We start from the raw sequence: 14,059 nt of genomic DNA, 5'->3' as shown, positions 1-14,059 counted from the left end.
CCCCTTTACGCCTACAACCTTTCATGCGATCGTTAGATTATGTACTACTTGCGGAAGCCCTTGGCCAAATCAACGCTGCGCACCTCCTCCGGTGATGGTTTACCCAAGCCCTTGACAGGACTGCCTAAGCCCTCGTCGGGCTTGCGCTTCACGGGGCTGTCATTATCCTTATGATTGGGTGTGCTGAATTGCATGAAGTTCCAAACCCCAGGCGAGCTCTGGGGGTTGCCCGCGTGACCGTTGGGTGCGGGCAAATGTACCTTGTTGGAGCCCTTGCCACGTTCGGGGGTGTAAGCCTCTACGGCGCTGATACCGTAGCGCTTTGGCGACTGGAACTCGCTCAATGGGAGATCCGCAGGGGCCTTGGCGGCCGCAGGCTCCGCCTCTTTGATTGGTGACGATAGCGGATTCTTCTCGCTGGTCGCCTTGGTGTCTATGGAGCCGTTCTCACGCGACAGTGGCACGCTCAGCGCCGGTGGCGGCATGCTCCCCTGGGTAATGAAGGAGAGCGCATCGTGTGACAGCGAGGGTTTCGGAAAGTCGGGCGTGATCTGCGTAACCAGCTGAAGCTGTGGCATGTACGCCATCCCGAACCCGGGAAACCCCGGTATAGGGCCCTGAGACGCCATGTGGACTGGGCCTTGGTTAAGACTCTGGTTTTGACCCTGGCTATGGCCCTGAGCCTTTTTCTCGCCTGGGAGGTGGTTGTGGTTCGACAAATGCAACTGCAACTGTCTGCTGACAGAACTTCCCCGTCTGGCCTTTGAGAGACTGCCGTCCTCGAGTTTGTTCAAGAACTCTTCCTTGTAGGAGTCACTGATCTGCCACTTCATGCCTTTACCCGGCTCGTTCGGCTTGCGTGGCACCTTCTCGAACGCCTTGTTAAGCGAGAGGTTGTGTCGGATGGAGTTCTGCCAGCCGGTCTTGGAGTGGCGGTAGAACGCGTAGCGTGATGAGATCCACTCGTATATTTCCGATAATGACAACGCGCCTTCGGGGTTGGACAAGATCGACTGCGTGATCATTGTTGCGTACGAGTATGGCGGCTTCGTGTCCTTGCTCTCGTCGCGCGAAAGGTCCTGGTCGATAGAACTGGTGTTAGCAGCAGCGTTGCCCTTGGCAAACAACTGGAAACCCTTCATCAACAGGGGGTTGTAGTGGTTGCCCTTCATCATCCCACTACGCATGCTGTTGGCCTCCAATAACTGCGGGTTGGAGTTGACAAATGGTCGTGTGGCAACGGTTTTCTTGTGTGGCGGTCCCAAACGCGGCGCGAGCTGCGCAAGTACTGGCGGCGCGATGGTCGGGGTCAGGTCCGGCAAGATGAACATCATCTGAGTGCTGCCGATGTCGACAATCGCGCCGGAATGCAACGCGGTCGGCTCGTTGATGCCCACGCGGTTGCCGTCGACCTTTGCACCGTTGCGGCCGCTCACCACCAACTCCCATACGCGCGTGGAAAGGTTGTAGTTGATAGCGGCGTGCGCGCGTGACACCACCTTTGCGGGTCCCAAGTCGATGTCCACCAGGTCCACATTCGCAGGACCCACCGCACTCTCGGTGTTACGCCCGATTGACACGCTCAATTGCTTGACGTAGTACGTCCAGGAATTGCCAGATATTTTTGCGTATGCTTGAACCTCGCTTGCGGAGTTTTTATCGTTGGCAAAATTGAGTGACACATTGGTCACCTCTTCCGGCGTCGCGAGCACCGATATCACGGCATTGACCAAGTCTATTGGGTCTTCAAAGTACGGAAACTGAGATGTTAGTATGTCGCTATGGAAATAAGTTGGCTTACTCGGCTCTTGCTCTAGCATAACCCAACCCCCCCCGTCTATGCTCAGCTGACTTATAAAAGATACAGATAGCTCGGTATAAGATCAAAACTGGTCCTGGCTAAGGGTATTTCTTCCAGTCTTTGCTAAAGTATTGGTCCCAGTCATCGCTAAGGCATTGATCCAAGTAACACAGACGTTGATCTTAGCCTTAACTCAGGTACATTAGGTCTGTATACATACGTTGCCGTTGCCTTCTTCGTCCACGGGACGCTTCATGGAAATGCTCATTGCAGATATACCAAGCGAATAAATAATCACTGTGTTCTTTGAACTTTTGTGTGCTGCTGTCTGGTTTATTTTTGTTTTGATTTCACTGTTGACATTGCAAACTTTCGTTCTATTTTTCCCCCGTCCCAAATTCCGTGTCCGCTGCTGAGTTCACGTGACCTGGACGCAGACAGGGTAAATTAGAAGCCGCAGGGTGTTGCTTGGATGCGGGACTTAGCATAGTGGGTAGCTAATGGTTAGTTGCTGTCCAGACCTGACTTTTTAAGAGGGTTGCAGTTATAGAAATTGATGTACAATATGAAATATTGGCAGATTTTCGTAGAGCTAGAGAGGTTTCCAGGAAAGGCATAGCAATTCTACCTCTACAAGTTTTGGGCTCGGAAATGACTGTTTCCATTGCGGGGGGGGGGTCAAGTGATCTTTTGGTCAATTTCTAGGCTAGTTTTAAACCTCCCGTATACATGATATAAACGGGGCCGTTATATAGGGCAGAGTTATCAAAGTGCTCGAAACCAGAAGGTGCTCATAACTGCAGTAATGTTTAAATTGGTAACTATAGGCCATACACAATCCACCATCGGAGCTGTGAGCATTTCAGATTATTTGACCTTGGGAAAGCGCAACCTGTCTCAGGCACTAAAGACCTTATACAGCTCAAGCTTTAAACCTCTCGATTATATTGCACGCTGGTATGGTCGCCAGCTATTTATATCTATCCGATACATTTCTATCGCCCTCACACTTGTCACTTTTCAAGGTCTAGCTTACTCGTTCTTCTAATCCCCGAGTTTGGTTCATGAGCTTAAATGTTTTTTTTACCATGCTATTCACGCTTCCATCTCTAGGTCATAAGCCCCGTTTCTTGACAAACTTCATTATACATTTTAAATATTTACGTGGAAATACATTCCCCCTCGCTCAAAGTCCACTCTTCCGCCTTCCTCTCTATAACCTAACGACAACTCTCGGTCTCGCTACACCACTGCCTTCTTCTGTACATGGTCCATGAACGACTGCAAACTCACATCGTCCGTTAAAATCACCGTCCCCTGCGCCACAGCACTATCATTATACGTGGTTGTCGGATTCAACTTGCTCATCAAGAACCGCGCCTGTGACCCACCCTGGTCGCAGTCAATAAACCGCGGGAGAGGGAAGCGTTCCACAAGCAAGTCCGCGGCCTCCTGCTTCGGGATCGCCAAGAAGTCCTTGAAGTATGCGTAGTCCTCCATGTCCTGATAGCCGGCCTTTCGCCAGGCGGCAATGGATTCACCGTGGAAGATCAAAACGTGGAAGAACGTGTCCAACAACAAGATACGGTTGGCGGTAATCGATAAAGAGTCGAGTAACACCGGCTGCGGCTCGGCCCATTCCACCTCGTATGCTGTCAACGTCGGCTGGATCATGATGAGCGAATTGTTGGTGTCCTCCGTGAGGAACACATGCCTGTAGAAAGAGGTTTCATCCGGCGAGTTGTTGAAAACCTGGCAGAACTGCGAGCGGCGCAAGTGGTACATGAATTGCGGGAAGAGCGAGAAGTTGGCCGCGAGACGGAAGGTGGCCACGTTGTTCTTGGAATACTCCGCGAAACGGCTGCACATGTTGATCAAGATGCGGTCCAACCACTTGATGACATCGCCCGCGTCTTGCCCCTTGTGCAACTTGCTAACGGCCTGGCGTGCAATTAACACAGCAGCCGCCTCCTGGTCAAAGCTGGAAACCAATGCAGGACTCGTGGCAGGCACGATCGGCCTGGCAATGGTGGTGACACGCAAACGGTTCTCCCCCACGGGGTTCTCGTAGTGCATAATGTACTGGATGAAAGCGTTGGTGACCTGGCCGGGATTGAGCTGAGTGTCGTTGCCATTCACCTCGAAGTAGATGCCGTAGGTCGATTGAGGCGCCACATTGCACAACTTCCAGGCAGCGGTGCCGCCGGTGCCTACCACCATCTCAGACACACTGGCATTTTTGTTCTTTAACGACTCGGCGTGCCCGATCAACCCGTTCAACTTCAACTCCTTGCTCACCTTCACCTCCAAGGACGCGTTGAGGCCAAACTCCAACACACCATCCTCGCTCTTGCTGAACATCCGCACGAGCGACTGCTTAAAGATTGCGGTAGCGAACGCATCCGAGAGAATTACCACCCCGCCGGTCTTGTCCGGCAAGCTGCTCATCTCGTACAAGCCGACTTGGTCATAGCAGCCGACAAACACGTCAACTGCGTGGCCCACGTCCGCAAACCGCTGTGCCAATGCATCGTAAAAGTGGCGCGCCTTGGCAAAGTACTTGGGGCTCTCAGCGATAATCTCGTGGTGCGAACGCATCGCCTCCTTGAGCTCGGCCGAAACGATCGTGCCCGGACCGGTCGTACACGGACCACCAGCGAAAAGCATCACGTGTGCGCCTGTCTTTGCGGCACAGTTGGCCACGAGTAACTGGGCCACGTTGAGCGCTGCACCTGTACAACGCGCGGGCCTCTGGCGCTTGACATTGTAGGGAAACGCGTCGCCAATGAGCTCCTCCATGATGGTGGTGAGCTGGTATTCTGCCATTGCCACCGGCTGGAAGAAGCGCGCGTTGATGGCAGCCGTATACTGTTGTTCCTGTTGGCGTAAATCCGCCGAGAGAAGCCCGAGCGTCTTGGTGACCTGCTCTGCGGTGTACTCCTTGGTACCGTTGAACGCGAAGGTGCGGATGGCGTCGGGAGCGCCGAGCTCGTAGACAGAGACATTGCGGCCGTAGGAAATGAAGCCCACGAGTGCGTCCAGCGGAAGCAAGTTCATGCTGAGAATCAAAGATTCCCTTAACGCGGCAAGGTTTTCCTCGTCATTGACAGAGTCCACCACGTAGACAAAAATGGGCGGTGTTTTGATGCGGCGCGTGTCGCGGTTCGGCAAAACGTACTCAATGGTAGATGCGGCGGTACCTGAAGGAATGCTCTGGGTTTGCTGAAAGTGCGGCGGCGCACGGTTGCGCGCGTGGCAGAACGCACAGCTCCACGTGGCCAAGGCGGGGTCATAGGGGCAGAACGGGTTGATAATCGCCTTGCACTGGGAGCACGGAAGCACTTCTTCCTGCACGATGGCGAGATCTTCACGGTACTTGAGCGGCGTGTAGAGCGAAGCGAGCGGGATCACGCAACGCGTAGCGTCGAACTGCTTCTGCGGAATGGCGTTCCACGTGAGTCTCACGCCATCGGTATCCTCGGCGGTTTCAAAGTCCTGTTGGTTAGCATGCAAGCCGAAGGAATACCTGAAAAAGGTCACATACCATTTTGTAGTTAATGACGTGGTTGGCTTGTCTCCCACCCGGATTGATCTTGTTTTTGTTACGTGTTGCATCTGATTTTCGTGGACATGACTTTCCAGTCAGTAGTATATGCAGGATATCAATATTCCGGCTATCGGGTTTTGATGGCCAAATCTAGGAGAGCGGGTGAAAAAAAAAAAAATATGCACGGGCAGAGTAAGGTAAAGAAGGAGTTCTTGGAGATGGCTAATAGTGGATGTTTGGATGGATTATGGGTTGGTATAGACAGATGTGGCTATCGCAAAGGAAGTACGGCGGTGCCATATGCAGGATGTCAATGCAGTTCGGTAATGTCTAGTTGTACCATGATTTTGAGTGAGTGGATTGAAGAAAGCGGGGGAGGGAAAAGGCCCCTGAAGGGTGTAGGACCATCTAGGTTTTTCATTCATACCATGTCTGAATGGTACCGAAGCGTGTGTGCGATTTCCATAATATTCAGCCCGGTCAACGGACCTGCATGAACGCCTAGCTGAAAAGTCACGTGCACACCACCCATCTTTAAGGCGGTAGATATAGATCAGACCGCGTGCTGTTTCGCTCCACATTCATCTCACCAAGCATGCTACCTCTTTTGAACCGAACTGCACGGCCTTCTAGGCTCATATCATGCCCCAGACTCAACTCCACACAAGCAATCACCCACGAGGAGCGGGAGGTGCTTGAGTTTGCCAACCGGAAGAACCTCATCAAGGCCAATCCGAAGGACTTTTATCCGACGCTAAGCGAAGCCCGTTTCAATGATGCGATTCACTTGCGCGTTCCAGAATTCATAGAGCAGTTCCAGAAATACGAGTTCCCCCCGGAAAATCGACTTTCAAAATACTACACCGTCGAAGGGAAGATTCAAAACATTCGCAAGGCCGGAAAGGCGATGTACTTCATAGACGTGGTGCAGGATTTCCACAAGGTTCAGCTTGTGGCGACGAACTCTATGATGAAAATGAGCAAGGAAGCGTTTGCCGAGGCCCATGAAACCCTCAAAAAGGGGGACATTATCACGTGTAAGGGGTTTCCCGGGACAACCAAGGTCGGAGAGTTGTCTGTGAAGCTCACTGAAGCCATCAGGCTCGCAGTCCCGGCGTTGCATCCTCTTCCGCCTAAGTTAAACGACCGTTCAAAGATTCGTCTGAACCGTGTTGTGGACTATTTGGTCAACGCAAAGTCAAGAGAGCGGATGATAGTCAAGTCCATTCTCTTGACATCCATCCGGAGATTCTTTAACGAACGAGAGTTCTTGGAGGTTCAGACCCCAATCATTGGAAACTCTTCCAAGGGTGCCAATGCCACACCCTTTACCACCAGTTCGCAGCACTTGAAAGATGTGACGGAGAAGCCGATCGAGTTGCATCTCAGAGTAGCCCCAGAGTTGTGGTTGAAGCGGTTGGTGATCGGCGGGTTTGAAAAAGTATACGAAATTGGCCAGGTTTTTCGGAACGAGGGGATCGATAGAACCCACAACCCAGAATTTACATCGTGTGAGTTCTATCAGTCGTTCACCACACTTGAAGAGTTGATGGGGATCACAGAACAGCTCTTTCTCTATATCGCCAAAGACCTCCTGTCCACTAATCTCAAGGTTACAGACGGTTTGAAGGCGAGAGCGCAAGTCTTAGTTGACAATCTTACAACAAACAGTGGCGTGTTCGCTAGGCTTGAATTTATTCCAGCCCTTGAACGGACCACCGGGCATCCGTTCCCGGCTGTCCTCTCCCAAGAATCTCTCTTGGCGTACTATGCTACGATTGGCTTGAAGAAGCCGTCCCTCAACCCTTCTCCTATCCAGTTACTCGACGAGCTATCGGCAACCTACTTGGAACCGTTGTGCAAGGAGTACCCGACGTTCATCTACCACCAGCCGGCCATCATGTCTCCGCTTGCAAAGTCTACTGAGATCGCATACGGGGAAAAGAGGTACGAGATTTCCCGCAGGTTTGAAATGTACATCCACGGAAAGGAGTACGTGAATGCGTACGAGGAGCAGAACTCACCGTTCCAGCAGCTCGAAAACTTCATGCACCAGCAGGAAAGCAAGGACCAGTACCTCGATGACGAGATGCTTGTACCGGATCACAAGTATGTGGAGGCCATGGAATGGGGGCTTCCACCAACTGGAGGCTGGGGTCTTGGGGTTGACCGGTTGGTGATGTTCTTGACCAAGAGTGATCGCATTGAGGAGGTGTTGAGTTTTGGGGACTTGTCTGACGTGACCAAGCAATAAGCGAAAGATAGTGGATGAGCTTACTTCTGTATGCGAGCTTTGATCCCTGGTGTTTGTCTATGATTTAAGCAAACGCTCAGCTCTCTATATCTCCAGACCGACTTTGTAGGTGGGTTCTTGTATATACTAATGTTTCATCTGGGAAATCTTGCCATGCGTGTTTACCCCTCTAATCACCCAATACTTATGCGTGTGCACCCATACAACCAGCATACATGTAGCCATTGGTATATATCGAGACATTATCCAGAAATTTACACTGCTACCGTTTAACTTTATCGATTCCTAATCACTCGTTTGTCCTACCAAAATATATATCCCCACCATTTATCTACCGCATAACCCAAGCTCATCGCATCTATCCTGCACACACCTTCTGCATATGCACGTGACTGAAAAATATTTTTACACATTCTTTTTTAGGAAAACTGCGAAAGTATTTGAACCATTGCTCACCCTTTCCCTTCCCCGTATCATTAGCAATCTAACTATACTTTGAAATGGTATGTAACCCTGTTTTCCAGCTCTATCGGATTAGTACTAACGTGCCCAGATCAGAAAACAAGCCCGTGAAAGAAAGGAGTACCTTTACCGCAAGGCCTTGGAGTTGCAAGAGTCTTCGCTCCAGCAAAAGCGTTCGCAGTTGAAGGCCGCGTTGGCCAGTGGGAAGCCATTGCCAAAGGAAATTGCCGACGACGACCAGCTCAAGACGGACTACATCTTCGATGAGTCTATCCAGGAAGCCGTGGACGATGAGTACGCCCATATGAGTGGGATCGCCGACCCAAAGATCGTGGTCACCACCTCCAGAGACCCGTCCACCAGATTGTCACAGTTTGCCAAGGAAATCAAGTTGTTGTTTCCCACCGCAGTGCGGTTGAACAGAGGTAACTACGTCATGCCATCCTTGGTCAACGCCTGCCAAGCCTCTGGCACCACCGATTTGGTCATTTTGCACGAGCACAGAGGTGTGCCAACCACCTTGACCGTCAGCCACTTCCCGCACGGGCCTACCGCCTTCTTCACCCTTCACAATGTGGTTCTAAGACATGATATTGAAAACTCGGGCAACCAGTCCGAGGCACACCCGCACTTGATCTTTGAGAATTTCAACACCACCTTGGGGAAGAGAGTCGTTACCATATTGAAGCACATGTTCCCACCGGGCGTCAAAAAGGACAGCCCTAGAGTCATAACTTTCAGCAACGACGGCGACTTTATCAGTGTCAGACAACACGTGTATGTGAAGACCAGAGACGGTGTGGAGGTGGCCGAGGTCGGCCCGAGATTCGAAATGAGATTGTTTGAGTTGAGGTTGGGGACACTTGAGAACAAGGAGGCTGACGTCGAGTGGCAGTTGAGGAGGTTTGTCAGAACCGCCAACAGAAAGGACTACTTGGGTTGAGCCTCATGGAGTTAAACTCGAGAGGTTGTACATTAGCTATTTTCAATAGAAATTAAAGTGGAATTTTTTTTTTGCACGGATATGGATTTATAGATGGTAATTCCTTGCCGGTATGCCTGAATAGCCTTGGGTTATATATTTCAATAACGAATATCTCATGAATGGAATGGGTTGAGGAGCGTTGGATGTATCATTAGGAGCTAAAACTAATGTACAGAAGGTCGTATCACGTTTTCGGTCGAAATTAGACACCAAAATACTTTATTTCACCCCTAGACAGGTTTTGGCTCTTTGTAAACCGGATCTTCTAATGGATATTGCAGGTAGTCTGGTGACGCATTGTTGATTATCTGCTGAGTATTTCTACTCTACCGCCAGTCTAAGGGTGAGTATCAAGTCAGTATTAACTGCAATTCAGGATGAAAATAAATCATAAAATCCAGTCTAATATTGATTTATAATACTGAGCTGTAAGAAATATGAAAACACTTAAAGGAAATCCCCCATCACCACAAACTAAAATACTGCACGTGTAGCCTCACATGCGAACCTCCGCGATCATGACGCGTGATATACTTTCGTCCTTTACGCGTACGCTTTTTCCTTGGCCCAACACACAATACACATAACCTATACAAGAAATGACCATTGAGAAAAGAGACTTGGACGGATCTATGAGAGAGTCCGATAAAATCATGAGAGAATCGGATGACGTCGGTGAATCAGGCGTGAAAAAAGACTTGGACCAGGACACGCCAAAGTACGCGTATAAGAAGCGCCGGACCACGCCTGATATCGATGTAACAGACTTTTACCCCCCATCAGTTCCCACGACACACACCACCACGTCAACCACGTATCTCTCGAAGGTGCCTCGGGTGATTTTGGCGGACAAGACCGCGCCATGCGTGCTAGGGGTCGACGAGGCGGGCAGAGGGCCAGTGTTGGGTGCGATGGTTTACGGGGTGAGCTACTGTTTGCAAGACTATGAGAGACAGTTGAAGTCAGACTACGGGTTTGCTGATTCCAAGACGTTGAGTGAGGAGAGGCGGACGCAGTTGATGGCGCAGATCTGCGATGAGAGTAGTGAGTTGTTTGAAAACATCGGCTGGGCTACCAGATCCTTGACGGCGGCGGATATTTCCTCGGGGATGTTGAAACCAAACGCAGTGGGCAACTACAATTTGAACGAGCAGGCACATGATGCTACTATAGATTTGATTCAGCACGTGCTTGACCTCGGGGTCAACTTAGCGCACGTCTACGTCGACACCGTGGGCCCGCCTGTGTCATATCAGACGAAACTCTCGGCCCGCTTTCCGGGGGTCAAGTTCACGGTTGCCAAGAAGGCCGATGCCATTTATCCCATTGTCAGTACCGCAAGTATCTGTGCTAAAGTTACTCGAGACTACAACCTCGAGTTTTACCGCAAGCGCTTTTTGGGTGAAGAGCCGTGGGGATGTGGGTACCCCTCCGATCCAAGGACAACCAAGTGGTTGAAGGGAAAGGTGGATCCCCTCTATGGCTGGAACAGCATGGTGCGGTTCTCGTGGCAGACGTCGAAGGACGCGTTGAAGAATGGCGGTGCGGCCGAGATTGTCTGGGAGGAGGAGTGCGAAAAGGAGAGCTATACCTTGGATGCCATGTTCAGTGACTCCGCTAAGGCAGCGGAGGCGTTGGACAAAATGGATTTGAGCACCTTGTGGTGGGGGAGCAACACTGTTTTAGGGTAGGTACCCTGTGGACGCAGCGATGTAGAGGGTCAGGGCTGCAGTATAGCAGCACCACCTTGTTTATTTTATCGTTCTTTGAATTAACATAAAGATGATTGAAGATGGAGGCGACTTACACGGACTCGACGTGGTAATCAGGTGAGGTGCCGAGTAGAAGCATGTTTGTACCATGTGGCTACGCTTTTGTTTTGTTTTTTTGTTTTTTTTAAGGGACAAAATCTAATCACCTACATGTATCACCATCTTTTTAGCTTGATAACAAGATTAAACTACTATCCGTCCCATTTGGATCTACGCCAACCCTGACCCGATGCCCGGCCTGATGAGTCTCCTGCATAGAGACAAAATATCATGCGTATGGAGAAAGGTCGTGTAGTGCCCGAGCCGCATGACAGCCGGATTACTGTGCTCCTGGAGAGGGGAAACATTCGGGAAGGAACGTCCGCGCGGTTGTGCATCAGCGCTTTGCTAGATAAAACTACAATCCATCCTTCTCCTGCCGTTTCTTCTCTTCATTACACCTCTTAATATCCACAATGTCCGTTATTCTCGCTGCCAGAGTTTCTCGTCAAGCCTTCCGTGCTCTTCCACAGTAAGTTATTGTACCCCCGAGATGCCCGATCTCACTACAAAGACTAACACATCTTTAGAGTCTCCAAGTTTTCTGCTGTTCAGTTTGCTCGTTACTATGCCGGTAAATGTATGTATAATTGCTATTCTGTGATAGTGGATTTTCGGCCATGAATCAGCTACCCCTCGATGGGTCTCTTCTGCGACTAATCTTCCGTTGAATGAAGAACCTTCCGGATATGAACCCGTTCAAAGACCTTAAACAGTCACTAACCTCTAGCTTTCCCTCCGCACACTGTCATTGCCATGCCAGCTTTGTCCCCAACCATGACCCAGGGTGGTATTGCCGCCTGGAGCAAGGCCGTTGGTGACGAGTTGGCTGCCGGTGAAGCCATTGCTGAAATTGAAACCGACAAGGCCCAGATGGACTTTGAGTTCCAGGACGAAGGTTTCTTGGCAAAGATCTTGATGGATGCCGGTACCAAGGATGTCCCTGTCGGTAAGCCAATTGCTGTCTACGTCGAAGACAAGGCCGATGTTGCCGCATTTGCGGACTTTACCGCCGAAGATGCCTCCCCAGCTGCCCCATCTGCCGAAGCTCCAAAGGCCGAAGAAGCCCCAAAAACCGAGGCTAAGGCCAACACCCCAGCCGCCGCTGCACCAGCTGCCACCAAAGCTGCGCCAGCCGGTAGAATCTTTGCGTCCCCATACGCCAAGACCCTCGCTTTGGAGAAGGGCGTTTCCTTGAAGGACCTCAAGGGTACCGGTCCAAACGGCAGAATCGTTGCCAAGGACGTTGAATCCTACGTTCCACAGGCCGCTGCTTCCGTCACCGCCGCGTCGGCTACGACCGCCACCGCTGCTGCCACCGCCACTTACGAAGACATTCCAATTTCCGGCATGAGAAAGGTTATTGCCAGCAGATTGTTGCAATCTACCCAGCAGTCCCCAACCTACATCGTCTCTTCCCAGATCTCTGTTTCCAAGTTGTTGAAGTTGCGTGCCTCCTTGAACGCCTCAGCCGAAGACAGATACAGATTATCCGTCAACGACTTGTTGGTCAAGGCCATCGCTGTTGCTTCCAGAAGGGTTCCACAGGTCAACTCCGCCTGGTTGGAAGAGGCCGGTGTCATCCGCCAGTACAGCAATGTGGACGTTTCCGTTGCTGTTGCCACCCCAACTGGCTTGATCACCCCAATTGTCAAGAACGCTCACACCAAGGGTTTGTCAGAGATCTCTGCTGAAATCAAGGACTTGGGTAAGCGTGCCAAGGCCGGTAAGTTGGCCCCAGAAGAATACCAAGGTGGTACCATTACCATCTCCAACTTGGGTATGAACCCGGCCGTGACCATGTTCACCTCCATCATCAACCCTCCACAATCCGCCATCGTTGCCATCGGTACCGTGGAGGAGAAGGCCATTAGAGACGATACCGCCGCTAACGGTGTCGCTTGGGACCAGGTCATCAACATTACCGGTACCTTCGACCACAGAACTATTGACGGTGCCCTCGGTGGTGAGTGGATGAAGGCCTTGAAGAAGGTTGTTGAAAACCCATTGGAAATCATGCTTTAGAAGGGATCCTAAAGGCTAAACGTTAAAATTCTCACAAAATCTCCCCTGTTCCTTAGTAATATACATATAATTTTCCGTATCTAATTAGTATTAATGTAGTCCGATTGGACAACAATCGTGGGCTTATGCACGACAATTTCAATTATATATAAAGTATACGAACCGTTTATCGCTAATACAAACTGTCTATTGCTAAGTGTGCCGAAATGCGTATATTTAATATTCGGAATATCTAGGTCTAGCTATAATTAAATAAAATTCGATGAATATATATATATATTCAAAACAAGCTCCAGAGTATTTTCCCCTTTGGATCATTGCATTAAACAGAGAGAACTTGGAATGTGGGGTAGTACGTTCTAAAAACATCTAAACCCTCACCTCTAGACTAGGAGAAACTTTAATCTCAATTCGGATTCGCCTTATCCAAAAACTATGTTTCCTTACAAGGATATCACTGGCAAGTACAAATATGGACACATTATGAGCCCTGTCGAGGCTTAACTATAGGTTGCTAAAGGTAAGAGATATTTTTATAACTCCAGATCAGAATATAGAGATTAGTAACGTCATCATAAACCAGCTCTACGTCTAGAAGATTATATACTTTTTCCTGAAGTATAACTTAGAGCCTTGATATTCACCTTTTTCATTACAGCTTTGGACTAGCTTTAGTCAAAGGAGGCCTGGTAAGATTTGTGACGAGGAGAGGTTTGCGTTCACATAAGTATATTATGGGGCGGTAGCGCCGCCTCAATCTAGCCTATGGCGTATACGTATGCTCGAGGCGAGAGCATCACGTCTATGCAGCACCCCTGGCTGTCCTAACAATTGCGCCCACAGAATTCTTTAACCCTTCAGTCGCGCCTTTCTTACATGCACTCCAAATCAGAAAATAGACTTTGCCCAAAACACTTGGTTCGTCTTGGTTTTCCCTGTTAAGCGCCAACACGTTAGCCTTTGCGCCAATCCCGAATACGCCTAATCAAACCAAATAGATATAGGAAAACAAGTATAGAGGCGGAAGCACTCAAGCACGTTGGTCCATTCAAGACGGTAAGGAAAAGTCTCAAGCCTATGTCTAGTCAGCCACAAACCCTTGCACTAGAACCGACAGAAACTTGGGTCATTGCAGCTCCCTGTATGTACACGCTAAGAGTTTCGCAGATAAGGC

General features: G+C 50.1%; 6 protein-coding genes across 6 annotated transcripts; 4 read left to right on the top strand and 2 right to left on the bottom strand.

The window, feature by feature from the left end:
* Positions 1-683: 683 nt before the first annotated feature.
* Positions 684-1,781, bottom strand: BABINDRAFT_29220 (uncharacterized protein; the record flags this gene model as incomplete). Its single annotated transcript, XM_019131443.1, has 2 exons — positions 684-1,196; positions 1,242-1,781. Coding segments are annotated over 2 exons (1,053 nt in total), but the record flags the coding sequence as incomplete, so codon positions are not given.
* A 1,107-nt stretch (positions 1,782-2,888) lies between these two features.
* Positions 2,889-5,488, bottom strand: BABINDRAFT_162099 (uncharacterized protein). The gene has a single exon (XM_019129174.1). It carries the CDS (start codon positions 5,414-5,416, stop codon positions 3,044-3,046), a length of 2,373 nt encoding a protein of 790 aa, XP_018984358.1. The 5' UTR covers positions 5,417-5,488; the 3' UTR covers positions 2,889-3,043.
* A 439-nt stretch (positions 5,489-5,927) lies between these two features.
* MSK1 (lysine--tRNA ligase) lies at positions 5,928-7,870 on the top strand. Its single transcript, XM_019129173.1, has one exon. The coding sequence runs from the start codon at positions 5,944-5,946 to the stop codon at positions 7,600-7,602; it is 1,659 nt and encodes a 552-aa protein (XP_018984357.1). The 5' UTR covers positions 5,928-5,943; the 3' UTR covers positions 7,603-7,870.
* Positions 7,871-8,065: 195 nt separating this feature from the next.
* On the top strand, positions 8,066-9,172 carry IMP4 (snoRNA-binding rRNA-processing protein). Its single transcript, XM_019132157.1, has 2 exons — positions 8,066-8,105; positions 8,156-9,172. Exons 1-2 carry the CDS (start codon positions 8,103-8,105, stop codon positions 9,005-9,007), a joined length of 855 nt encoding a protein of 284 aa, XP_018984356.1. The 5' UTR covers positions 8,066-8,102; the 3' UTR covers positions 9,008-9,172.
* Positions 9,173-9,648: 476 nt separating this feature from the next.
* Positions 9,649-10,969, top strand: RNH35 (ribonuclease H2 catalytic subunit; the record flags this gene model as incomplete). Its single annotated transcript, XM_019131133.1, has 3 exons — positions 9,649-9,724; positions 9,815-10,619; positions 10,659-10,969. 3 exons carry the CDS (start codon positions 9,649-9,651, stop codon positions 10,738-10,740), a joined length of 963 nt encoding a protein of 320 aa, XP_018984355.1. The 3' UTR covers positions 10,741-10,969.
* Positions 10,970-11,261: 292 nt separating this feature from the next.
* On the top strand, positions 11,262-12,885 carry LAT1 (dihydrolipoyllysine-residue acetyltransferase; the record flags this gene model as incomplete). The annotated part of the gene is made up of 3 exons (XM_019131132.1): positions 11,262-11,332; positions 11,391-11,440; positions 11,591-12,885. The coding sequence occupies exons 1-3, from the start codon at positions 11,277-11,279 to the stop codon at positions 12,883-12,885; spliced, it is 1,401 nt and encodes a 466-aa protein (XP_018984354.1). The 5' UTR covers positions 11,262-11,276.
* Positions 12,886-14,059: the final 1,174 nt, after the last annotated feature.

Source organism: Babjeviella inositovora (genome assembly GCF_001661335.1).
Source record: "Babjeviella inositovora NRRL Y-12698 unplaced genomic scaffold BABINscaffold_8, whole genome shotgun sequence".
NCBI lineage: Eukaryota > Fungi > Ascomycota > Pichiomycetes > Serinales > Babjeviella > Babjeviella inositovora.
Note: the sequence above shows the minus strand (reverse complement) of the source record. Positions and strands in the feature narration are given on the sequence as shown.

Coding starts and splice junctions, on each gene's coding strand:
- BABINDRAFT_162099 (XM_019129174.1), bottom strand. CDS start 5,416: ATGCAACACGTAACAAAAACAAGATCAATCCGGGTGGGAGACAAGCCA.
- MSK1 (XM_019129173.1), top strand. CDS start 5,944: ATGCTACCTCTTTTGAACCGAACTGCACGGCCTTCTAGGCTCATATCA.